This window comes from Camelus ferus, chromosome 16, assembly GCF_009834535.1.
Source record: "Camelus ferus isolate YT-003-E chromosome 16, BCGSAC_Cfer_1.0, whole genome shotgun sequence".
NCBI classification, from domain to species: domain Eukaryota; kingdom Metazoa; phylum Chordata; class Mammalia; order Artiodactyla; family Camelidae; genus Camelus; species Camelus ferus.
Window position 1 is genome coordinate 24,227,894 of NC_045711.1, and position 25,250 is coordinate 24,253,143.

The 25,250-nt window shown below is 45.2% G+C and overlaps 1 protein-coding gene across 1 annotated transcript; it reads left to right on the forward strand.

Annotated features, from left to right (window-relative positions):
- The first annotated feature begins 308 nt into the window (after window positions 1–308).
- PRPSAP1 (phosphoribosyl pyrophosphate synthetase associated protein 1) lies at window positions 309–24,391 on the forward strand. Its single transcript, XM_006176449.3, has 10 exons — window positions 309–702; window positions 3,284–3,336; window positions 5,974–6,040; window positions 13,338–13,510; window positions 14,833–14,948; window positions 15,402–15,457; window positions 16,131–16,276; window positions 22,008–22,078; window positions 22,988–23,134; window positions 23,650–24,391. Exons 1-10 carry the CDS (start codon window positions 533–535, stop codon window positions 23,806–23,808), a joined length of 1,158 nt encoding a protein of 385 aa, XP_006176511.2. The 5' UTR covers window positions 309–532; the 3' UTR covers window positions 23,809–24,391.
- Window positions 24,392–25,250: the final 859 nt, after the last annotated feature.

Here is a 25,250-nt window from a genome sequence, read left to right on the forward strand (position 1 = left end):
GCTCGCCCAGTGTTATCATAGAGGCGGAGAGCTAGATCGTCGGCCTCCTCGGAGGCAGACATTTTGGATCCTGGCAGAAAAATTGGAAAGGGTGAGACCGCTACCAAGTCACGCTGCACAGACCAAGAATGTGAGAGCAAAAGAACTCCTTTGGAGGGACAAAAGCAAGCGGAGGAGCTAATCCGTGATGCTTCCTTCGGAAAAAACAAGCTTTTAGAGAGTTGCCCACGCCCTGCCCTTATCTGAGATGGCGGCTGTGCGGGCGCTCTAGCCGCGCCTTTCGGATTCCCAGAGGGGGCGGTGCCCTCGCCACTCTCTTTGAGGCGGCTGAGGCGCAGGTCGAGGCGAGCTCTGGTTGCGCCAGATTCCTTGGTGGCCTTTGGTCCGAGGAGATTGCGGGTCTCGGGCCTCTCCCTTCCTGTACCGGGCTTCTTGGCGCCTTCCACAGCCAGGCCTCGCGGCCACCTCGCTCGGAACCGCTCCCCGGTGGAGCCCCGCGCGGGCCGGCTGTAACTGCGCCCCGGGCCGGACGATGCCCAAGAAGCTGCTACTGCTGCCCCCGCTCTCCGTGTCCTCCGCTTTCCGCGCCCCGCGAGCCTGCCCCGCCGCCCGCCCGGCCATGAACGCCGCCCGCACCGGCTACCGAGTCTTCTCGGCCAACTCCACGGCCGCCTGCACCGAGCTGGCCAAACGCATCACCGAGTAAGGGGCGGGGGGCGGGGATGTCCCGAGGGGCTTCTCTCGGCAGACTGGCCTTGCGCCTCTGCTCTACGTCCCCCGGGTGAGGGGTAATTTGGCCCCGTCACCCTGCCCCTGGGGGAGGGAGTCGCAGAATCCTGCCGTCTCAGGGCTAGACAAACCCTTGGAAGTGACAGAAGGCACCCGCACCCCCAACTTCTGCAGCAAAAAAGCTTTCAGCGGACTCTTACTAGCTTCGCCCCAACCCCGGGTCCTTAGCCCGCTCGCCCTCCTTTCGGCTCCCCACTCCCACTTCTGCAAGCCCCGGAGTGAGCATCTTGGAGAGAGGGGCTCTGGATTTGGCTCCCTTCCCCACGGTTGCAGTTGACTTCCGAATCTGGTCACCGCCATTCCCAGGTCTCCTCCCGGAGACGGAGGCCCGCTCGTAGTTACAAAGCCCGGGACGGGACTGGACGGGACGGGGCGGGTGCAGTAGGTGGGGCAGCAGGAGGGCCTTGCAGGTGGATGATGCCCTCCCCTCCCCAGGCGCTCGGACAGAAGCAGAGATGCAGGAGAGGGCAGTGAAAACGAGGCAACCCTGGTGGGGGGCGGGTTTGTCGGGGTTGGTGATAGAAACGATAGGTCTGACCGTATTTTGTAAGTCAGCTGTAGATTCCATCAGTCATTTGAAGTTAAGTCTTTGCCTTTCCTTGTCTTTTTAACCTAAGGAAGCCTGTGGCCTCAAGTGGCCTTTGGGAATCTGATGGCCTCCCAGTCTTGCCACTTAACTAGCTCTGTGACACTGCGGGAGAGACTTGATTTTCCTGAACTTCATGGGTAAAATAGGGATGATTCCATCTATTGAGCCTAGAACACTGTGGGCATGAACATAATAATGTCAATCAGGCACCTAGCAGAGCAGAGGCTCACAGTGGCCCTCTGAATAATACATGTTTAGTAAATGGCCTCTTTCCTAGTTGGCTCTTGTGGAGAATCCCAGAGCCCAAATGGAAAGAAAGAGCCTTATGAGCCCTATGCAGATAAACTTGTTACAAAAGAAATAAGTTTGTCTTTTAACATTTAAAGTTATTTTCAAATTTTAAATACTTACATTAGCGTTCTGTGAATTTTTCAGACTTGATAAATAATTGTGTGAGTATATTTTTAAATTCCAGATGGAAATGTAGAAGAAAGGGGAAACTTTAGTCATATTTTCTCAGCAATGCCTATTTTGTTTTCAGGGAGATTAGAAGAGTGTAAAAACAAAACAAAACAATCCTTTTGCAATCTACTACCAGGTTTCTATTTCTGACCCCTGATTATTTATCTTTCGTTTTAAGGCCAACTACAATACTAATTTTAAATATAAAGCCTGTGTCTATTTATTTTGGGTCAGATTAACCACAGTTACCTTGCTGGGAGAAAGCAGGGGGAGGAGAGCATGTTTAAAAGGGCAGTAGTTTTGCTCTTCTGTTTTTATATTTGGTTCTTGAAAGGTTTGTTTCAGAAAGGTTTTAAATTTTAAGCATTTAAATTTTTTTTTCTTTTTTTGAGGGTGTGATTAGGTTAATTTATTAAATTTTTTTTAAAAATGGAGGTACTGGGGATTGAACCCAGGACTTTATGCATGCTAGGCATACACTCTACCACTGAGCTATACTCTCCCCACAAGTTTCAACCATTTTTAAGTATACAGTTAATTCACTGGCATTAAGTACATTCGCAGTGTTATGTAACTGTCACCACTATCCATTTCCAGCACTTTTTAATCATTTCAAACAAACAGTACCCTTTGAGGACTAACTCCCCATCCTCCCTGTCCCAGCCCCCGGTAACCTCTGTTCTCTTTCCTGTGGCTCTGAATTTGCCTATTATAGTTACATCCTATAAATGGAATCACACAGCATTTGTATTTTTGTATTTGACTTAGTTTACTTAGAATAATTTTCCCAAGGTACATCCATATTGTAGCAAGTACCAGAATTTCACTCCTTTTTAAAGGCTGAATAATACTCCATTGTATATCTGGCTGGAGTATTTTTAAATAGATTCCACCCCTGTATCATTTCACTCATAAAAGTGGTCATGCTAGCTGCTAAGAACCAAAACAAACCAAAAACCCCTACCACACCGTTAATACTTTAGTATCTAGTGCTTGTTCATGTTTCCCAGATTGTCTCAAAAATGAGTTTTGTTCTAATCAGGATCCAAACAAGATTCACTGTGTTTGCTTGATAGCACTGAAGTCTGTAATGCTTTTGACAACTGAGGCCTTTACCTGTGGCTCGTGATTTTGGAATTATTGCTACTAACCAAATATTTGTTTTGCATTGATTTTCGAAGGCAGTTATTCCAAAAACAATGGAACTAGACATTAAACTTTGGTTGTGGGCTCTTTCCAGTAAAGCAACATGTTATAAAATGGTGAACGCTTGAAGCAGCTTATGGAATAACAGTGGATTTTCAGTTCTTAATGAATTAAACTTTCTAAATTTTTTTTGAAAGAATGCCAGTCTAGTTATTTTAATCTTTTTATTAAACACATGCCTATAAACTGGATTTTTTTTTCTAAAGAGCATTTTTAATTGCCTTTCTCTCCCCATAGGCGTCTTGGTGCTGAATTGGGGAAGTCTGTGGTTTATCAAGAGACCAATGGAGGTAAGTTAAAATTATGTCTTAAACATTCTTTGTTCTCTAAACCCTGTCTAATCAGCTGGCATGTTTTTAAAAAGCAATTGTTGCTCATATTTAACACTGAAAGATTTTTCTCTTTAATGGCAGAGGTAGAAGTCATTCCATACTTCTCTCTAAATGTTGACTTCTTTGTTGTCTTCCTTAAATTCTCCCTTCCTCTTTTTCCAAAATAGTGCAAATATTCTGTCATTTTAGAGTGACATAAAGGAGAGAATATGTTTTTTCTTCTATATTGTGCTATTTGATACTTTTTAGTTAAATTTTTAAAAATAATTATATATATATTTTTTGTTGGGGGGTGTAATTAAGATTATTTGTTTTTATTGCTTTTTAATGGAGGTACTGGAGATTGAATCCAGGACCTTGTGCATGCTAGCACGCACTCTACCACTGACCTATACCCTCTCCCCCGATAAATACTTTTTACATTTATCCATCTCGTTTATCTGTCATCCAGTGGCGTCAAGAACAATCCGGTACTAGATAATAATGACTTACATAAAACCCTCTTTGAGTTCATTTTATCTCTCATTTGCCCTCTCACATCTCTTGTCGACGCTCACTCTGGGTTGGTCACCCTTTTTGCTGCTGTCTGTGTTTCTGTGGAGAACTGTAACATTACATGATATTGCTTGAAGGCACTCTGTTGGTAGCTAGTGTCCTGGGAACATCATTGTGAACCCCCTAGTGGGGCTGCAGACTTCATGTTATGATGCCATCACTCATTGTGAGGACAAGTTGGTATAAAACAATTTGGAATTATTTTTTGCCCAGTTGAAAGCCTTCAGTTCGTGATTCTGTGCTTCCCTTTCTCTTTCTCAGATATAACTAACTGTGGTCTAATGAGCTTGAAGAGATAATTTCTTAAGACAAAATTGACACTTGGGGAGCTGAAAAGAGCAAAGCGTTGGAAGAGGGAAGGATAGTTTAACACATCGTAGTGGAAGGCATCCGTTCCCAGGATGTGTATAAGCTACGTGTCTGTTACAACTAACCCCTGGGTACCCCTCATCCAGCTCCTGCATGCACAGCGTTCTACTTGGTGACTTTAGAAAGTTTATCTCTGGGGGAGGGCATAGGTCGGTGGTAGAGCGCATGCTTAGCATGCATGAGGTCCTGGGTTCAATCCCCAGTACCTCCACTAAATAAATAAATAAATGAATAAACAAACAAACAAACAAACACACTTAACCCCCACCCCCACCCCAAGAAAAAAAGAAAAGAAAGTTTATCTACTGCCAGGATGAGTCAGGAGATGTGAGTATTTAGGACCTGAGGGTGAACGCAGAGAGGGTGGATAGTCTCTTTAGCAATAACTGATTTAGTTCATAGCGGTATTTGAGGAGCTCATAGATGGAAGGGCTCAGGGAAAAGGGGGTGGTTTGATGAAGACCTTCCTCTCCATCCTCCCATCGCTGGCCTCCTTGTCTCTTGTGTGGTCGAAGTAGCTGCTTTGTGGGTCTTCTCACCTCCCTTTTCAGCCACTGTAGTCTGTTCTACTCACCTCCATCGGGTTATTTCCAAGACGCAAATATTTTGACTTCCCTACTGCTTAGAAGTCTGTAGGCTGGAGTCCACGCTCCTTGGCAGTCACGTGCGTGGGGCCCTTCGGGACCTGCATTCTGCGCATCTCACCCGCCTCTCCTTTCATCCCATCTGTCAGCACGCCTTTTGCACTCAGATTCAAGACTCCATCTCTGACCACTTCTCACCATCTCCGTTGCTGCTGCTCCAGCCCAGCCCACCCCACCATCTGTGTCTTGCTTGGACTCCTTCAAAAACTACTTGGGGTTGCTCCCCAGCAAGTAGCCACTTGGGCTTTGCCATAGTCTCTGTCGCACGGTAGCCAGTGGTCACACTCTTCTCATCTTTGAATTCTCCAGTGGCTCTCTGTCACCCTTGGAATAAAATCCAGAGTCCTGCCTGGTCCAGCCCCTGCTGGCTCATTGCCCTCCTCTCTCCCTTTCTCCTCACTCACTCTGTTTCCTGGTGGACAGTGACTGCCCCCCTGCCCGGCACACTCTGCCCCACGTCTTTGCATGTTCCTGTACTCCATTCCTCCCTGCATCTTCCAGCTCGCAGTGAGGCCGTTTTGGTCCAGGCCTCTTTCTTTCTTTCTCCTTTATCGTGACTGGTCTTTGGCACATTGGCCTGGAGAGTTTGCCAGCCTTTGGCATTGCATTGCCTCTCCCAGGTCAGTCTTTGTGCCCTTGGTCCAAGTCCTCCGCTTTGGGGCCGAGGCCTCAGCATTTGTTGAAAGAATAAGACGTCTTTGGCCTCAATATGTATTTGCTATATACTTTTCCCTAAGCATCTTGTCTTTATTTTGGTGATGGATTTTCTTTCCTGGACTCTGAGATTTTATGTAGACACTTGTTGCTTTTGCCTAGGCTAGTTTACTTTTGGCTTATTTCCCCCTTCGCGTGACTATTTTTTATATAAGTACCTGTCATTCTGGGATCTATTAAGAATTTATTTTGGTGCACTAGGCCAAGTGTTAGTTTAGACTCCCCTTTACTCCCTCCAGTTGCTGCCTAAGTATTGCATCATGAAGTACTTTTCTTAGAACTATTACAACTGTAGAGTATTTTTATTTTTCAGAAACAAGAGTTGAAATAAAAGAATCAGTTCGTGGCCAAGATATTTTCATTATACAGACAATACCCAGGTAAGAGCACTATTTTATCCCTTTTCCTCTAAAAATCTTGGTGATGTAACTTATTATCTTTTCACATAAACAATTTAGTTTTCTTTAAATTGTAAATGTATTTGCATGTTAAACTAAATGCTTCCCAAAATACAGTATGTATATAGTCTTACGGAATTCCTGCCATCCTTGTCACACTGTATTTAACTGTTATATGTTTACTCGACACCTTCTCCGAGCCTTAACCTCCTCAAAGGCAAAATACCTTACCCCTGTATGCACGACCTAGGCCAGTGTCCGTCTGTTCAACTCTGCTGAAAAGCTCTTTGTTGTTAAACGCAGTGCCTCGCTGCTCCTGGTTCACCGCCACCGAGACAGGTTTTTGCACTGTGCTTTATTTTGCACAGCGGCCCCTTCAGATGCCACCTGCCTTTCCTTCCCTTAAGGCAGGAGGTTCAGGTAGCATCTGGGGGTCATGTCTTCTGCAGGCTGTTGTCCCTCTGTCTTTCCTTGACTTTCAAGACTTTCACACTTTCGAAGACTTTGACACTTTTCACCAGTTTATTTCTTCGAATGACCCTCAAGTTAGGTTTGTCCTACTTATTTCATTGCGGGATTCAGGTTGTGGGTTTCTGGAGGGGCTCCCGCAGGAGTGGAGCTGTGTCCCCGTCTCATCCTTTGCTGCTTCCTAGTGTGACCTACGGACGTGCCAAGGCTCACCCAGCCGGTCGCAGAGGCAGCTGTTTCCAGTCTTGTGCTAACGCAACAGGGGACCGTCCCGTGTGTCCGTCATAGGGATTGTGCTGTGGGTGTACCTGTACGAAGCTTCCAAGAAATGGAATTTCTGGGTTGTAAGGATCCACGCACTTGTAATTTCGATAGACACGGCTGCCTCAGTGGACGTTTGTAACACTTGTGATATTGGTAGATGTTTTCTGTACTGCCCTCCATGGAGGGTACGCTAATTGACGTTTCCTTCAGCGGTTTTGGTTTTTATTATTTGTCTCCGGGTGATAGGAGTCTTTTTGTGTGTGTGTGTCCAGTGTATGTGTTTGACGCTGCAGCTTAGGAAGAGGGGAGCTTGCCTCGCACTAAAATGCCCGTGGTGAGGGAGCTTGACTCTCCGCGTGGCTGCCCTCTGGCCTTCTGAGTCTGTCCTGGTTTTTGTGGGTGGTGAGTAGTAGGGTTGCAGTTTCACTACTTTTTTTTTTTTTTTAAACTGATGAATTTTTAAGTCCCTGGGAAAGAGCCCAGTTCCTCGGCTTGGCCTCCTTAGACTCCTGAGAGCCGTTTACTAAACTGAGGGAGACAACAGAACCTTGGCCTTCGTAGACATAGATGGGCCAGCTTTGCCGCTGATCCTCCAGGAAATACGGGCGTCTAATTCCAGAGGTGCGGTGTTGGTTGGTGAAGACTCTTTCCCGAAACTGAATTTATGACCGCAAAGAATGTGTGTCATATCAGGAATTGCTTATCTAGGGAATCTCAGCCCTCACTCACAGATTGGCATCTAACCTGGAATTTGAGCTCTTCCCTGGGACAAGAGTTAACTCGGTCACGATTGGTTCTGAGCAGCTGCTCTGTTCCGTGTAACGAGGGTCATCCCTGAGTTGGGGGAGGAACTGAGGGTTGTGACCCCCGTTACCTCAGGGACCCCATCGTGTCAGACAGTCCTGGGTGCCACGTGTGACTGAGGAGCTGATGGGCCGCCTTCCCTGCTGTTTGCTGACACCCAGCTGTTGGGGGGCCGGGACGTTGATGAGCTTCCATTTTCATGACAGGTTGGGACGGTCGAGGCTTTGATGCCTGCGTGAAAGTGTCATCTTGTTCAGTAAATTTCTCGGTCGTAGGGCTGACTTAGCATGGCCGCGTGTTTTCCTAGCACACTTCCCCGAGGCTCTCGAGTCTTCTTTCCCTTTTCCTTTTCCTGTGAGTTCTGGAGGTAGGGAAGAGACACAGTAGTAGCAACAGCAGACTTCGCAGGGGCTGGTGGGGGGGTTAGTGAAGCGCGTGGGGCTGAAGGGCTTCAGGTGCATCACCCATCCAGTGGTCACCACACTCCGAGGCAGGTGTTACCGCCTTTTATGTCCTCTCACCAGAGATTTCTACCTCTGGGTATGCACATGCGTGCGTGTTAGTGCACGGAGGCTAGGACGACTATAATCATAATTTCCTTTTTGTTATAATACATCTCCCTCCAGATCCCCATTAGAATATAAGTTCCATGAAGGCAGAGACTTTTCTTTGTTTACTGCTGTGTCTCCAGCGCCCAAAACAGTGTCTGGCCAGTCGTAGGCACTTGATGACTTTTTATTTAATGAACGAATGGATTTTGAGCTTTCATGTGGCCAGCATACACAGACCCTCAAATCCCTGTGGAGTGAATTAATGAATACTCCACGATCTTTGTGCATTTCCCTCCTCAGCAGAATAATTGTGATTCCCCTCTGCTTTTTCTTATACCTCAGTGAGTCCCTGGTACATGGTATTACTTCCTTCCCCACTGGATGTCACCTGAAATTAGAAAGACCTTTAGGATTTCTGTCTATACTTTGAAATCCAAGGTTTTAGTTCAAACTTGGTCTGACAGGTCATGCACAGTGTAAGCTTACGGTCCATTGGCGTGGCAAAATAACGCTCCCTGTTAACAGCCTTGTCCTCGTGGGCTCTCCAAACAGCATGTGGTTAGTCTCCTTTGCAGTAAGAAGTTGTGCTTTATATAATTTGTGGTTTCCATATCTCATGGTAACCAAGAATGCAGTGTAAATACTTAATATGTGCATCCTAGAATGCTCCTGGGACAGTAACATAGACTGAATTTTACTAACAAAGGATTGTCAACGTGCAGGTGTTTTCCCGGGAAAGGACAGAATAAACATGGAAAAACAAGTTGGTTAATGGCCAATTGGGAAACGTTTATAGTTTTTTTTCTTTTTTTCCCTCTTACACTTAGATTATTTGAAAATCTGACCAAAGGAGGAGATACAGGGAGCAGTCCGTGGAGTTGCAGTGGAGAGACTGAATCTTGTAGAGTAACCATGACAGTGGTTTTCCATACTTACCAGACAGAAAGGTTTCTCTTTGAAGAAGCAGCACAGCTAGACATGGATGCTTTCGAAAACCAGAACCCTGTCCTGAAGATGGTGCAGGTCCCATGTGTGTGCTTGTGTTTAGATTATTTAGAAGCCACGACTGTTTCCTCTTGGTTCAGTTTGGTAGTATCAAAGCAAAAGCATCCTCACCTGGTGGTTCCTGTCTCAGGACAGTGAGGTTGGGAGAGAAAAAATTTGGAGAAAGGACAGAGAATGTGTGTGTGTCTGTATAAAAAGAGTTACGGGTTTGCCACAGTAAACTAGTACTTTTATTGCTTGACTACAGAATATTTTAGTGACAACTAAATTTTAGTTAATTTAGGAGAGAATTTAGGTTTCTTTATTAGTATTATCTGCTATAAATGGTTACACAGATTGTTGACTGAAGCGAAACTCATACCCTAAAAGTTGCAGGCTGAGTTTTATTTGGGGACTTTACAGCTCCAGGACACATACGAGATTTTTGCCGGGAAACCACTCAGTGGAACATCAGAAGATTACTGCTGATCACAAAGAACAGACATCTCAAGTTAATGATTTTAGTGCTTTTCTAAATAGGGGGAATTGCAAGGATCTGGGCTCATTAAAATTATTCCTTAGATATGAATCTTCACTACCCAGGGCCCTTATTCATAGCACGGGATGCTGCCTGCTTCTCTTCATCCCGAATTCCCCTGGGCACACTGTCCTTGGCTAATGGCGTGATCCTTGTAGAACTGGGACGGCAGGCAGCACTCCCTGTGCACCAGACGAAGGACTCTTGTCTTACAGGTTTTTCTATTGTGGAGGAGGAGAGGGTGTTACCTAAAGTAATAAGGCTGATTTTAGATAAACAGAGCAAAGCTTAGACATTCACACGAATTCAGTCACCATCAGAGCCAACATCTGAAGATCTCATGTAAACCTGTTTTTGGTGCTGCTGTTGCTCAGAACATCTTTGGAACTCGTTTTCTGGATAGAACTCAGGAAGAGCCAGACAGAAGCCATGAGTAGGGCAGGGTCTGGGATGAGGGGCTCTGAGCCTTCCCGCCCTCTCCAGTCGCCCCTCTGCCCACAGCTCCACCTGTTCTCCAGCCCAGAAGCCCTTTGCACCCCTCTTTGGGGGAGTTTATGGAGGCTTCATTACATAGGTGTGACTGATTAAATCACCACCATCCAGTGATTGATTGGCCAAGAGAGGTCACGGGGGTGGGGCTGGAAGTTCAACGCCTCTGATCTCGTGGCTTGTCGCCCTGGCAGCCAGTTCCCTGGTTTAGGTGCAGCCCCAAAGCCACCTCTTTAACATAACAAAAGACACCTTTGTCCCTCTTGGGGCTTAGGAAATTCTAAGGGTTTCAGGAGCCCCAAGCCAGAAATAAATACATATTTCTTATTATAAATCACAGTATCTCAAGGAGCCTCCATTATACTGAGCATTGAACCTAAGGAAAAATAGACATGAAGCTTACAGGGTGTTTTCTGGAGGACAGTTTTCATGTTTTATGTTACAAGTCCTAGTATGTTGATGTGACATAAGGCTCATTAAAAGAACATTACAGCTTACTTGCTGCAGATAGTTAACTGCTGGGTGTGGGGGCAAGGTAAATTCTGCTCCCTTGCCGTGTTCCCGTTACTTCCATCTGCAGTTGGCCTGTCTTTGCAGTCCCAGGCAGTTTACTTGATGTATGCAGACCTTGTCTGCTTCCTTAGCGCACATTCGTTTCTGCCTGTCAAAGACGAGAGAGCAGTAAGGGCCGAGTTTAATATGTGATTGTCTTAGGGAAGGGAAAAGTAGTTGGTAAACAATTAAGATTGTCCTACTTAGATACAAAGACTCCAAGCACTAGCCAGGATGTACTTGGAACAGTCTTAGGGAGCAGATAAATAAAGCTGGGGCTGCCAGCAATTTCTCTTCACCCAGCTGGCCCACAGAGTAATCGCCTGGTATCCGATTTGTCCCGTGTCCGTTAGCGAATGGCTAAAGCCACTGTGATAAAGGCCCTTTTGTTGCCTTCCTGGCCAATAAGGGGTGGGGCGTGGCCGGCTTTCCTTCGCCTTGGGCTGGAGAACAATGTATCCCTTGGCATAAATCATTAGGAAGAAGAAAAAGTGAAAAATAAAACCCTCATGGGAGAAACTAGTAATTAATGGAAGGAAAGCTACTCTGAATTCAAGGCTCCTCCAGAACTGTCCGTCTTGTTACATTAACATCTCATCTATCTAGGACGCTGTTGCAAAGCCAGCTGAAGGCCCACTACCCAGATAAGATACTCTTCCAGAATCGATTTAATTAACTTCAGCTCTGAACACACTGTTGGCATTGGGATCTGGTGTGAGAGGCCACGTCCAGTGGTGCTTTTATAATGTCACACAGTACACAGGAAGCTCTGGTTTTATTTCTAATGCTGATAAGCAGTCTGTAATGGGAGAGGCTTTTGCTATAGTGTCTGTGACGTCTGGTGTTTAGATGGGGATACGGACTCCTGCGTTAACTGACATTCTGTCTTCTGAGTACCGTGCAGGCTTCCAGCGTAACGTTCAGAGCCCAGAGGACATCAGTATAGATGATCTGTTGTGGGAAGGGAGGCTCTCCCCTGTGGGATAAAGGATTAACGTGTTTGGGGAGGGGAGCGCTTCGGTCACTTAGCCGTGCTCCTTCGTGGGACAAATGATTACCGTGAGAGGGATCCAGTGTGGGTCTCTGGCATTCCCGTTTTCTCTCCCCCGCTTAACACAGTGCCTGATTTACGTTACTCAATAATTATTTGTTGAACGGGTGACCCGGTTTGAAAGTTACTGGAAAATGTTGAAAATTGACCAAGTATTATGAATTCTTAGGTACCTTGAAAGTGTTTGATAAATGTTTTGTCCTTATTATAGCAAAAGGTCATCTGTCCTCTGACCTTCCAATGCCAGACTCTAATGGGGACATTCATTTGGGAGTATGAGAGAAAAGAATGTTCTAGGTTATTTCAGAGGAAGGAGATGATAATGAAAATAATGTAACCTATCAGCAATCCGAAAGGAATGTCTTGTTGTCTTGAAGCTGAGCCCAGAATCAACGACACCTACCCCCCTGAGAGAAATGTTTCTATGACAGAACCTTGAAATAATTATGAAAAGTCTAAACCTCAAAGGCGAGGTTGGAAATTCCCCGAGTTGAAAGTAAATTCAGAAAGCATTGTTAGAGAGAAAGGATGTCTTAGCAGCTGCCCACTCCTTGGTGCACAGATGTAAACATACACTGGGAAAGACTGGGAGGAAATGGCCTGACTGTCCTTCAAGCTAACAAGCGTTTAAGTCTGCTATGTTGACGGCAGGCTTTCCATTTTGCTACGGATCAGATAATTCAGTTCTGCTCCTCACTTGGGCAGGAACCAAGACGTGGGCAATGATCTCCTTTATCGGGGGAAGGTCAAGGGAGAGAACACTGCTGACGCACAAGAGAGAGTGTTTGAGGACACATGGGTAATCCAGAGAGGGGCAGGAGGAGGCTGGAGGGAGAGGGCTGAGCACTGGGAGATCATCCTGACGGATTTCCAGGCCCTTCACTTTCTGAAGGGCAGAGCCCACCTATTGATGAGCCTTGGCAAAGGGTAGAATCAACATTCATTAAAATTAGGAAATTTTAAGAAAAATTGGAAAGAGCCTTTCCTTTGACTTATCTTTCAGATTCATATTTCCTTCTTTGTCCGGGAATCTGTGTATCTCAAGGAAAGAAGGGATGGGAGAGGTTTTTGGAAATTAAGTTCCAAGACCTCCCCACCCCTCACCCTCCTGTCCACCCCCAAAAGAAGAAAAGAGACCAAATCCTTTCTGGTAATCACAGCTCAATAGAAGGGCAGGTGGATTTCCTTTGCCGTTCCCAGGAAAATTAGGCACTGGCACTTTGGCCTGAGTTTAAATCCCAGGGATGGTGCAGGTGCCAGTTATGGTTTAACTCTGGTCACCGGCACTTGACGTCTGCCTCACAGGGCCCTCCAGTGACTGTGTCAGTGACAGAAGAGGCAGGCAGAGGTGGGCGTGGGTCACCGCACTGTGAATGGAAGTAACCTCAGACTAGAACCAGAGCTCCCGCAGCTAAAAGGCAGAGTTGACAAGCTCTCTCCCATACGCACGAGGTGCGGGGATTAGATAGGTACCTGTAACACCCATCCTGACAGCTCACTCCAGATTGCTGAAGTGGGGATCCTCTCCAGGGCTTTATACGTCCAGTTAATCCCAAAGTGCACATTTTACTGTTTCAGAGACGTGAACACGGCCGTGATGGAGTTACTGATCATGGCCTACGCGCTGAAGACAGCCTGTGCCCGGAATATCATTGGCGTCATCCCCTACTTCCCCTACAGCAAGCAGAGCAAGATGCGGAAGAGAGGCTCCATCGTGTGCAAGCTCCTGGCGTCTATGCTGGCGAAAGCGGGTGAGTGCAGCCAGGGCCTGGGCTCCTGCGCTCTGAGGCAGGACTTGCCCCCGTTCCTGATTAGTGCGCACCGCACACGGCTAGTTTGGGACCCAAGTGCTCTGAGTGTTGTCCAGTGGTTACGTGGCCTTGTTTCCCTCTGCATAGTTCTGGGTAGGCATGTGTGAGCTTGGGTTTGAGTTCTTTTCCTGTCCTTGTCCTCCCTCAGGGTGACCTTGTCCGCTTCTGTGTTTCCCGCTCTTCTGCGATCTTGGAAGTTTTCATCATTCTACCTCCTTTTATATTTCATCTTATTGAAATTTTAGCTGGCGATCTTGGCATTTGGGTGTGATCTTTGAGCTGCAGGTCTAGATTTATTTAAACCTTAGCTAAATTAAGTTCTGTTCATGTATGTGATAGTAAAACTGGATTTCTCTTCTACTATTTCTTCAGCTTATATACTCTTCCTGGCCCCTCCCTGATTGTCTTTCTGTGTTTTCATTGTGTTTTTGTCATGGCGACATACTTTCTGGCCTGTAAAATCAAATGTGGTAACACTTAACAGTTACTGGGGTTTTATTTGCTTCCTGTTTATTTAAAAGCTCTAACATACATTGGAGTCCTCAGAAACATATTTGAATTCCATTCTCTCTAAAAATGTGTAATGTGTTTGGAAAGAACAAGGAATTCTGGGTTTTTGCTCTGGGAGTTTTTCAGCAACCTTTGGCCATTTGCCGTGAATTTATATATGTACGTTTTGTGTTTAGCACTATGGATTATGAGTATGTTTTCCTTGTTTTTTCTGTAAGCATACTTCCTGACCCTTTCTTTTATGCCATATAGAAATTGTTCCAAACTCTTCAATATCTGTGTTTTGTGAACTTCTTTTCTTCTGGTATATATATTATTCTGCTTTTGCTTTCTTATTCCTTCTGCCTTTATCCACAAGTCCTTTAATACTTCTTCCTAGATTCCTTAATCAAGGCCTTACTATTTTTTTATATCTATTTCCGCTTCAGTGTTTAATCCCCCCATTCATATTTTTGCTTCGACTTGATTTTTTCTTGTCAGTTTTCAGGCCCGAGCTAACAGTTAGAGGAGGACATTTAGTTTTTCAATCCGTGTGGAAGGTCACAGGCTCCTGTACTGGGCTGAACATTGTCTTTAGTCCATTAAGTTCTGTTAAGCTTGCACGTAAGGTCTGTAACCCACAAGCTCGTTCATGGTGCCCCCTGCCTTCAGTCTCCGGTTAGAAAACAGGCGTGGGGCGTCTAGTTTGTGTCCACCTATAGCCGTGTAACTCGGAGGGGTGAACTTTGTAATTTTTTGTTTTAAAATTTCAGGTTTAACTCACATTATCACTATGGATCTGCATCAAAAGGAAATACAAGGCTTTTTCAGCTTTCCCGTGGACAACCTTAGAGCCTCACCTTTCCTGCTTCAGTATATCCAGGAAGAAGTGAGGAGCCACCAGCGAGTACCCTTTGTCCTCAAAAGAGACCCAGTGTAGTTTTTCTCTGGTACCAGATTCCAATATTGAAAGGCACATCAAATGATCACGTGATCGCTCCCTTAAGTCTTATTTCTGGAGGCAGCCAGATAGGGTCAGCATTTAGGCACGGAGGATGGTGATTTTTAAAGACATTAAAAATGGGTTTCCTTCTAAGTGTCTTCTGTTTCCTAAAGTGAGGGTTTAAGAATTGATTATTTTTTATCTTCTTGATGTAGCAGAGTTTTGCAATGACAGTAGTTGATAACGATTAAAAAATTGTAAACGTGTGAATGAAATTCTAGCATATTTGTTTGCCAAGATGGATCACTGTTATAAGAGGGGGAAAAAAAGTAATGCCAGCATCCAGGGGTAATTTTTTGATACCTTTTCAATATTTTCTTATTTTCCCTCCACATTTAGATTCCAAATTACAGAAATGCAGTCATCGTAGCTAAGTCTCCTGATGCTGCAAAAAGGTAAATAAACCAGACTTTCACACATGTCCCTTCTCGGTGCTTCCGAGTCATGTCTTCATACAGCTTGTGAAAGTTCATTGTCTCCACCTTTGCCCCAAATCACTGTCCTGTCCCCAATCACAGCTTTACAACATGAGTGGGTCATTGAATCACTTGGTTTTCCCCTGGGCGAAAATGAAGTTTTTCCTTCAAGTTCTCAGGAAAAGGAGAACAGAAGGTCCGTGAGCGCTTTCCGAGCTGGTGGTTTATTTATTTACTTATTTTTTGCTTGTTTATTTTAAATTGAAGTACAGTCAGCTACAGTGTGTCATTTCTGGTGTACAGCATCATGTCCCAGTCATGCATATATACGTATATATATACACATATATTCGTTTTCATATTCTTTTTCGTCAGGCAGTGGTTTTTGAGACCTCTGTGAACAAAGTCCTCCTGAAGACGAGTGTTAGGATGTCGGACAAAGGGTGGAAGCAGAATGATCGAGAATCACATCCTAGCCCGGGTCTTGTGTGCCTCTTAAGGCATTTGTGTTCTGGCCTGGGCCCCGCGTTCTGATTTGCAGCAGAAACTCTCCTGCGTGCCCCTGAGAGGCTGAATGAAGCTTCCATTCTGTGGTTAACGCCGGGGCTTTCCTCCCCGTGGACTTCACCGCTTGCCTCTGTCTTCCTCGCAGGGCCCAGTCGTACGCGGAGAGGCTGCGTCTGGGTTTGGCTGTGATCCACGGGGAAGCCCAGTGCGCAGAGATGGACATGGACGACGGCCGTCACTCTCCCCCAATGGTCAAAAACGCCACTGTCCACCCTGGGCTGGAACTGCCGTGTAAGACCAGCTCTGTGTTTTTATTCCACCTGTAAACTGCAGGCAGTTTTGAATAGTGGGGGTGGCTAGGAGTTAGTACCCACGTGGATGCACACTGTCTTGTTATTTTAAATAATTGAGTGGTATCCCACTGACTTCGCCTTTTGTAAAAGGTTGTGTTACACACTTTTGTTGACTATGTAGGCACAATTTGAGCTAATCTGGGTAGCACTTAGCCTGCAGAGTGTGAGATAATTTTAGCTTTAGTGGAAAAAAAAAGGTGTATGTGTCGAGGTGTGAAATCTTAAGTTTTTTATATTTTGGTAACATAGGTGATAGCAACCATTGATCAAATATCAGGCTTTGGCAATCAGCTGAATTGAGCAGTTATTTTAGTGATGTAGGCCTTCGACCTGATTCCTGACTAACTTATTGTGAATCCAACAGAGTGGGAGCTATTTACTTCTGTGGACTTTTGAGTGGCGATAACCAGCATTCTGTGCTGGAAGATATATTATGTTTTTTAGAGGAAGGAGATTATTTCCTTTTACAATCTGTATCTATTTGCCATGCCTCAGAATCGTACAAATTAATAGGGTGGAAAAATATTTGCACGGTTACACCTCAGACAGGCTATTTCAGGTGTAAACATTCTAGGGTTTTTTTTTTTTTGCCTCCATCCTATAAAATTTCAATTGCTTTGTTTTCAACTTTGGAGGGTTTTATGTAAGAGAAATAAGTAATATATTCTTTTAATTTAAATTTTTAGATCACGGTTTTTTGGGGTTTTTGTTTAGATTTTCATAATTAAAGTTCTTAAACAGGTTAATTCATTCACGTATTTGAAAATTCAAGCAGTACAAACTCCTTCGTGGTGAAAACCCTTTCCACCCATTGCCTCCCTTCTTCCCCTGGCTGCTCTGATCCCCAGTGCGGTTGGTTTCTTGTGTGTCCGTTTAGACTGGATATGCTTTCTGCATGTACAAGCAAATACACGTCTTTCTTTTTTCTCTCATTTTCACGCCAACAGTAATGCATCATACACATTGTTCTGCTCCTTGCTTTTTTCATTCAGTGGCTCCTTCCTTACGCGTCTATATAGATTTCTCAGTCATGACCGTTTCGTAGTAGACTGTTTTATGGATGTGCCATAATTTATTTAATCATCCCTTGTTGATGCACTTATAGATTTTTTCCCCCCAGTCTTTGGGGATAAAAAAAACCAAGGCTGCAATAATAATGAACACCTGTTGAGTCCTTGCACTACAAGGGCTTAGAGAGCTTCTAAGCCCTGCGGGAGGTGCTGGAATTGGGTGCTGTCACAGCACCGTGCAGGTGCTCCTGTTACTTCTCCTGCCTGTGAGGAAGTTGAGACACGCGGCCGGCCGGGTGGGGCCAGGGTTTGGAATGCAGCCGCTGACACCAGAATCCACACCCCTTTGTTTTTGTAGCTTTTTATTTTGAACGAACTGCAGACTTAGAGAAAAGTTGAAAGAATAATACAAAATTCCTCTCTGCTCTTCAGAGTCCCCAGAGTGAACATTTACGTTCCTTTTTTTTTTTTTCTGAACCATTGAGAGTGAGTTGCAGACATAATGCCCTTTTACTCCTGAATGCTTCCGTGTGTATTTCCTAAAAACAGAGACTGTCTCATAACCACAGTATGATGACCAGATTCAGGAAAGTACTGTGATATGCTCTACATTCCTTATTCAGATTTTACCAGTTGTCCCATCAATGTCCTTTAGAAGAAAAGAAAACTGTTTTGGGGGGCCCAGGACCCAGGATAAGCTCCCAGATTGCACCGGTTTTCATCTCCTTAGTCTCAATTAATCGTGAATGGCTCCTCTGTTCTTTGTCTCCTGCGACCTGATACTTTTGAAAAGTCCAGGCAAGTTGTTTTGTAGGAGAGCCTTTCATTAGCACTTGTTTCCTCATATTAGCCTGAATCAGTTAATATGCCAATTTTTGTCGAATGGTGGTTTTTCTAATTCCCTGTCTTCCTTGTCTGCTCAGTCGTTGACACCAGTGCAGATGCAGAGAATCTTGTTTTGTTCAGTGTGTTCTAGTCCGTTGCTACCGTTGATCTTCATGCTCAAATTGGCTCAGACTTGGCCAAAGAGAACTGCGTGTCGAGCTGCCCACCGTGCTCTTTGGACGTGGCCCTGCCTGCCTTTGCTGCTTCCTCGTTCCTGTCTGGGACAGCGGGAGGCTCCACGTCTGTCTTGTGCTTCCTTGGCCCTGGAATCAGCCACTCCCCCAAGGAGCCCCAGGCCCTTTAGTGGAAAGCGCTATTTCGAAACTAAGGTTGGGGCTTCAGAGCGTCTGCTCTCTGTCGCCCAACGCTATCACCTGTGATTAGCTTTGCCTCATGTCCTTTCATAAGTGACTGTATTTATAGGCTAGAGACCAAGAAATCAAATTATTGGGTCAGAAGTTATTTTGATAAGATATGGCCAAATTATCGCCATATTTTCTATGGTGAGATTCTCTTCTGAGACCATCGCCTTGTCACTTAGGATCATAACACTGTTTTCCCCTCCAGTCAGCATTCCTTCCTAGACGTGTTGGTGTGTTTACATTACAGCTTTTACCATTGCCACGGGATGGTTTTCTGTGACTCCCTTTTGTAGATGCAGCCAAGAGAATTCTGAAAAAAAAAAAAAAAAAAAAAGATTTCTTGTATGTGTGTTTGTACCTTCCAGATTAAGTATGCTCTGTGTTTATGTATCAGTGATACTTCTAGTGTGTTTCTATAGTTTATTTAGCGGTAATGAAGATGGAGGTATTAGGATGTTGGGACAAGGCCAGAGGAAAGCAGACTTTCACCCCTGAAGTCTGCGCATCTTCAGGAAAGATGAACTGTGTTACCTTCCTGCAACCTGTTCTTTTAGAGCAGTAATTCTCAACTGAGGCTAATTTTGCTCCCCAGAGGATACCTCACAGTGTCTGGAGACATTTCTTGGTTGTCTCAACCAGCAGGGCAGTGGGATGCTACAGGCATCTGGTGAGTAGCAGCCAGAGATGCTACTGAATGACCTCCCAGCGTAACAAACAATTATCCAGCCCGAAGTGTCAGTAGTGCCAAGGTTGAGAAACTCTGTTTTAAAGTAATTTATTAAAAATGAGGTTGCATAAATGTTTCTCTTTTATAAGGCAGAATTTGATACCTCCCTGATGGCAAGGGCATCTCACGTGCTGGAAAGGACTACAGGTCGACGGTTCCCCTAAGCGCTGCATCTGTGCCTACCACGGTGGTGACTCCTCAGAGTGAGGGACGCAAAAATGGGAGGAAGTCTCCTTTTTGGGCTTGATTTTCCTGCCTTGTTAATTTTACAAGCAAAGACACAGCTTTCACCAGGAGAAGCAAAAACAGACCGTAGCTCCTCTCGAGTATCTGTTAGGTGTTAAATTTTGACTTGTTTGCATGTGGACAGGGTTCTGCGCTTGAAAGTAATTTCAGTTCTGGTTGCGCTGGAGAACTTACTTTATTTCCTGTATCTCTCCCCAACGTCAGTCTGTTGATGAAGTTTGACTTTCCATTGAGCTAGAAAACAGCCCCTGATCAAGATGGATAAGGAATGAATAATTCCCCTTAGTCCTTTTTTGCTCTTTATTTTAGGAGAGGAAGGTTTGAGAGAGTGTGTGTGTGTGTGAGAGAGAGAGAGAGATCTAAAGGATGGTTATAAATGCAGCATTATTTTACTTAGAAAATGGTAATTTTAAAAGTAAAAGACAATTTCTTGCTTCCTTCATAAGAACATTGGAAATCATTTGCTCAGTTGACATTTTTACTGCAGTAAGTTGATGTAGTTTTAACAGTGGGATTTCTGGCCACACGTGATGGTACACAGTTCATTTTATTCGTAAACAGATTGGGTTTTGTTTGACAAGATAGAGCAGAATCTTAAACATAGAGTAGTTTTAGCACCCTTTATCCTTGACCTTCGGTATTGCTTTTACTGAAAATTTTGAGTCATTAGTGCTTTATTTTCTGGGCAAGCTGTTAGAACATTTGGGCATTTTTTAAAGCATGTGAGGTACTATTCATTTCTCGTGAGCCTGTAATGAAATCTTTCTCTGTTTTTCAGTAGCCACCAAATTATGTTGGTTTATCCAGATCCCAAAGCCAGTTACGAGCAGGGAATGAACACCCCAGGAGAAAGGCTTTTTTTTTTTTTTCTTAAGCCTTTTTTTTTAAAGCCTTGATCCTAGCCATGCCTGATTTTCATTTCAAACTGAGAAGTTGTTTGGGGAGAGGTAGGCTTACAAAAAGCAAGCCAGGAGTAACTACTCCAACGTGTTTCTGCGTCAAACTGGAGCTGAATTTCTAGTGATGTTTGATGAGGGATACTGGCTTGCAATCTTTTCCTTTTTTTTGCAGAGAAAAATGGTCAAGAAAGGACCTACATCTCTTTAAGAAGCGGGTAGGTCAGCATAACCACCTACCCACATGGTTTAAAGACAGAATTTGAGGAAGCGTTTCCTAATGTTGGTGGTTTGTTTTCTCCCCACTTTTAGGTGATACTTACAGGCAGAGCCTTTTTGGCTGCCCAAATTCAAGAAATTGCCCTTGTTTCTGGGACGGGAAATCAGGAAATGTCTATTGAGATTCGCCAGTAAAATAGCGCTGAAGTTCCCCTCGGCTGCTCTGCTGGTGTACAGAAAGGCACAGCTGTTCTTCGAGGTTTACAGCGCCTGTAGACAGGAATCAGCTAACATGGCTAGTTTGCTGATACTTACTCAGCTACAGAATTACCCTGAATGTTCCCCCCTCGCCCCCGCTGCTGGTTTAATAAATATTTCAGAGTAATAAAAAACCTTCCAAAAAAAGTAGAGTATTTAGCCTGTTCTTCTGAAATATTTTTCCCCCTCAGTTTATTAACCTCCTGTTCAGGGTGCATTCTTCTCCATCCTGCACTTTGCTTTGTGCATCACAGATCAGTTTCTTGGTGAGAGAAGAGGCTTCTACTCTCAGGACCCATTAAATCAGGAAAAGAGGATGATCTTGCAGCTTTTGTCTTCAGCTTCCTCATTTTCAGGAAACTGATTATGTCAGTGGTGAGGTTATCTGATAGTGAGGTCACATTGTCCTAGTAAGGTCGGCCTTGGAAGAAAATGAAGCAAGGCCAGCTATCTGTGTGGCAGCCTTTCCCTGTTTACTTTCTGCAGAGCGATGTTTATTTACATTTCTTTATGAGTCAGATTATTTCTGATCGGTGAGGCGCCGGTGCTGCTGCTCTGGGCCGGTGAGCCTTTCCAAAGCGCTCTGCTCCTCCTGGTTGGGCCTGTGCTGTCCAGCCTGGGGTGGCTGCAGAGCCCTTGAAACCTGGCCAGTCCCAACAAAGGATCCCTGTGTGTGTAAAATGCACATCAAGTACACAGACCTAGTGTGAAGAAAATGTAAAGCGTCTCCGATAAAGTTGCGTTATCGATGATGGATTGAAATGGTAACATTCTGTATATACGGGGGTAAAGTTAAAATCTGTTAATTTCATCTATCTCTTTCTCCTTTTTTAACGTGGGTAACTAGCAAATGTCGAGTCCCTTCTGTGGCTCATGCCCCCTGCTGTTGCCCAGTGCTGCTCTGGGTCACCTGTTTCCGCGAGGCCCCAGGCGGACTGGGGGGGGATCTGCGTGTTTTCTAATTGTCTCCCCCCAGGGGAAGGCATGGCGGTGACTGCATTTACCCAGTGATACCTGCCGATGCTGCGCGACTAACTGGCGCCTTGGGCTTGTTTTCCTTTGCTAGTGATGATGGCCAAAGAGAAGCCGCCAATCACGGTGGTCGGAGATGTCGGTGGGCGCATCGCAATCATAGTGGTAGGTCATGTGTCTTCCTTTGTGTGCAGAGATGGTGCTGCTGGCTCTCAGGAGGCGCCCACTCTTGGATCGTCGTTCCAGTAACGATGACGATGGTGATACGTTTAAACGGACCCATCTAGCCCTTCTCACCCAGACTCCCCTAGGGCAGGTAGCAGAAAAATCTTAAACAGATGAACAGCTCAAATGGTAAAGCGCATGCTTAGCATGCACGAGGTCCTGGGTTCAATCCCCAGTACCTCCCCCGAAAAACTAACTAACTAAATAAACCTAATTACCCCCCCCCCGCAAAATAAATAAATAAATAAAAATAGACAAACAGGAGTGATTATAACTTACAGATGTGGAACCAGCACAGTAGCAGCTCCTGTAAGAAAATTCAGCTCCAGAGAGAACCTTCGTCTTGAGCTGCATCGAACCAGCTGAGCTACTCAACTTGTGGGCCATGGGGTGAACGGAAGACGGGCTGTTCCATTTTCACTAATGAGAACGTGTATCTTGTTCTTTGTTACTTTAACGTGACACATTTGCTCCCAGCTCTGAATGCCTTTGCTGAGCCAGAGGATCGGTCCTTTACAATGGCTCGATTTATTTCTGTGTTCCTCTCGATTAACTTTCGGAAAAAAGTCAATGGGACCCTGGCTACGTAGGATTCAACAGCAATTTGAAACAGGGACATGAGTCTTGGCAGTCTTAGACTAGCTGTGGATGTCACACAGCCTGGGAGGCTTCGCTGCTCTTCCCGCTGACAGCCGCGCAGAGTCCAGCCTGCGCGGTTGTGTTCAGTCTTGAGCCGGGCGGATAGCTCTGACTTTCCATTCAGCACCCTCTGCAGCAGAGTGCGAGGAGGTGCGTGTTTACAGATGGGGGTGGGGGGGTTCCTCCACACTAACTCTGGTCTCTTCTCAGGATGACATCATTGATGATGTGGAAAGTTTCGTTGCCGCCGCGGAGATCCTGAAAGAGAGAGGCGCTTACAAGATCTACGTCATGGCCACTCATGGCATCCTGTCTGCGGAGGCCCCCCGTCTGATCGAGGAGTCCTCCATCGACGAGGTCTGTCTGCACTTGAGTCACGACTTGCTGCTCTGCTTTCTGTGCATAGTTAAATGCCTCGGCCACTATGGCTCACTCCCTGTCTAGAGGACTGAAATCATGCTTTCGGGGGCTAGCAGTCTGTTGGGGGCAATTAGGAATATATATGTCTGTTTTTATCAAGATTTGCTATGTGTACTTCAGTATAATTGATAGTGTAATTTGATGACTGTAGTAGCATTTCTCTCAAGACTTGAATTCTTCCTCGATAATACGCAGGTTTGGGGCAGTGCTGGGGCGCGCTCTGTCATTTCTGCATCCATAGGCCGTGACCTTCATAAGCTTATGTTTTGAATCATGTAACCTTTCCCTTGTGTAAAGTTGGTTTAGTTTATGAAAACTGTACTCAGTGGAATGAGGCTTTTGTAGTGTGGAACTTGGTCTGTGGGTACCCAATGTTAGATCAACTTTCCCGAGCCACCACGTCGGGGCACACATCAGTAACCGTGTTTATTTTCCGTTGCTACAATGACCAGGTGGTGGTGACAAATACTGTCCCTCACGAGGTGCAGAAGCTGCAGTGTCCCAAGATAAAGACTGTGGACATCAGTCTGATTCTTTCTGAAGCCATTCGGAGAATCCACAATGGAGAGTCCATGGCGTACCTTTTCCGCAACATCACCGTGGATGACTAGGTCTGTCGGCTGCCGTGACCCTGGAACTCCTGAAGAAAACATGAGAGCAGTGCCATCAATTATGTACACAGTGTTTCCTTTCAAGGGAGTCAGACAGTCTCTCTTGCCAAGTTCGGTAGGTAGGAGACGTTGAGACGACCAAGGGGATTACAGATAATGTGTGAATGGCCTTAACTGTCTTTCATCGTCATCCTGTTCCTTAAAAAAAACGCTTTCCTGAAAAGAATCTGGAAACCTTGTTGATATTGAAAGGGAGTTAAAAACAGATAAAGTCTTAAGTCTGTAATGTTCATTCAGTTGTTTGCACCACAGGGAGACGTCCGTGTTCATAGTGAACTTGATTTAGGGAGGCTGAGCACCCCGGCACCGTTTCTATCCCAGTTGCCCCCTCACCACTCAACCCCATGCAGGTCTTTTATAGAGAATCACATTGTCCTTTGAGAAACTGCTTGCTAACGGTCATCGAACAATGAAGCATTTGTGGTGTCACTCCTAGCGAGGATGTCAGGTCAGAGGATAACATCCTATCTCTGGATATCTACGTTGCTCTTAAATTGCAAATAAAAGAATTTGTTGTCTTCTAGTCTCTTCACTGCCCTTCAGAGCTGCCCTCCTCCTGCCTTCTGTCCAGACTGTGCAGAAGGCAGTGCCTGTTGAATACAGGGTGGTGCAGGTCCGTGGCTGGCCCCAGACCCTGGACCTCAGTCTCCTGCGGCTCCCATTCCCTTCCCAAGTGTTGAAGTTAAATCCTTCTCGAATAGTGTATTTAAAACCCAAATTAAAAAAAATAATAGACCTAACCATACTTCTTCCTGTGTGATGGGCGGCACAGGGGTTGGTTGCTGCAGCTGCTTAGGACTGCATTTGGCCTTTCTGCCCAGAGTTCTGTATAATCACAGTTCTGGACTAGTCCTCATTTGTCAAGTAGGCTTTGCTGCAAATATGGTGTGAACTTTTTATACTTTTTAGTCTGATCCGAGGCAGGACGGAACGAAACAGGAAGGGGGAGTGTCTTCCCGGAAGTGAACTGGAATGGCTGCTTGGTTCTGTCCGTTCCTGAGAGAGAATAAAGAGCAGCTCGCTTATTTGTACAGTTGTGTTTCTCGGCAGCAAGTTTCCTGGACATTTTTCTTCCCTTCCTGATGACTAAAAAAGTTCCCAGCCCACCATCAAGACTTTATTTTAGCGCATTAGCTTTCTCAGGCACAAGAATAAGTTGCCTCCTTTTAATCGTCTTAAGTAGGGGAGTTGTGAGAAAAGAACTTAATTATGAAGTCATGAGCATGGTGGCAGAGGAAGGGCTGCGGACCATTACTCAGGAGACTGTTCTGTTTGTAACATCGGACAGATGACTAGTCCTTTCTGGGCCTCTGTCAGTTGTGAAAAGAGAGGTTTGGAGCTGAAAGCTAAGGCCTTTTTAACTCCAAAATTCCGTTTATACT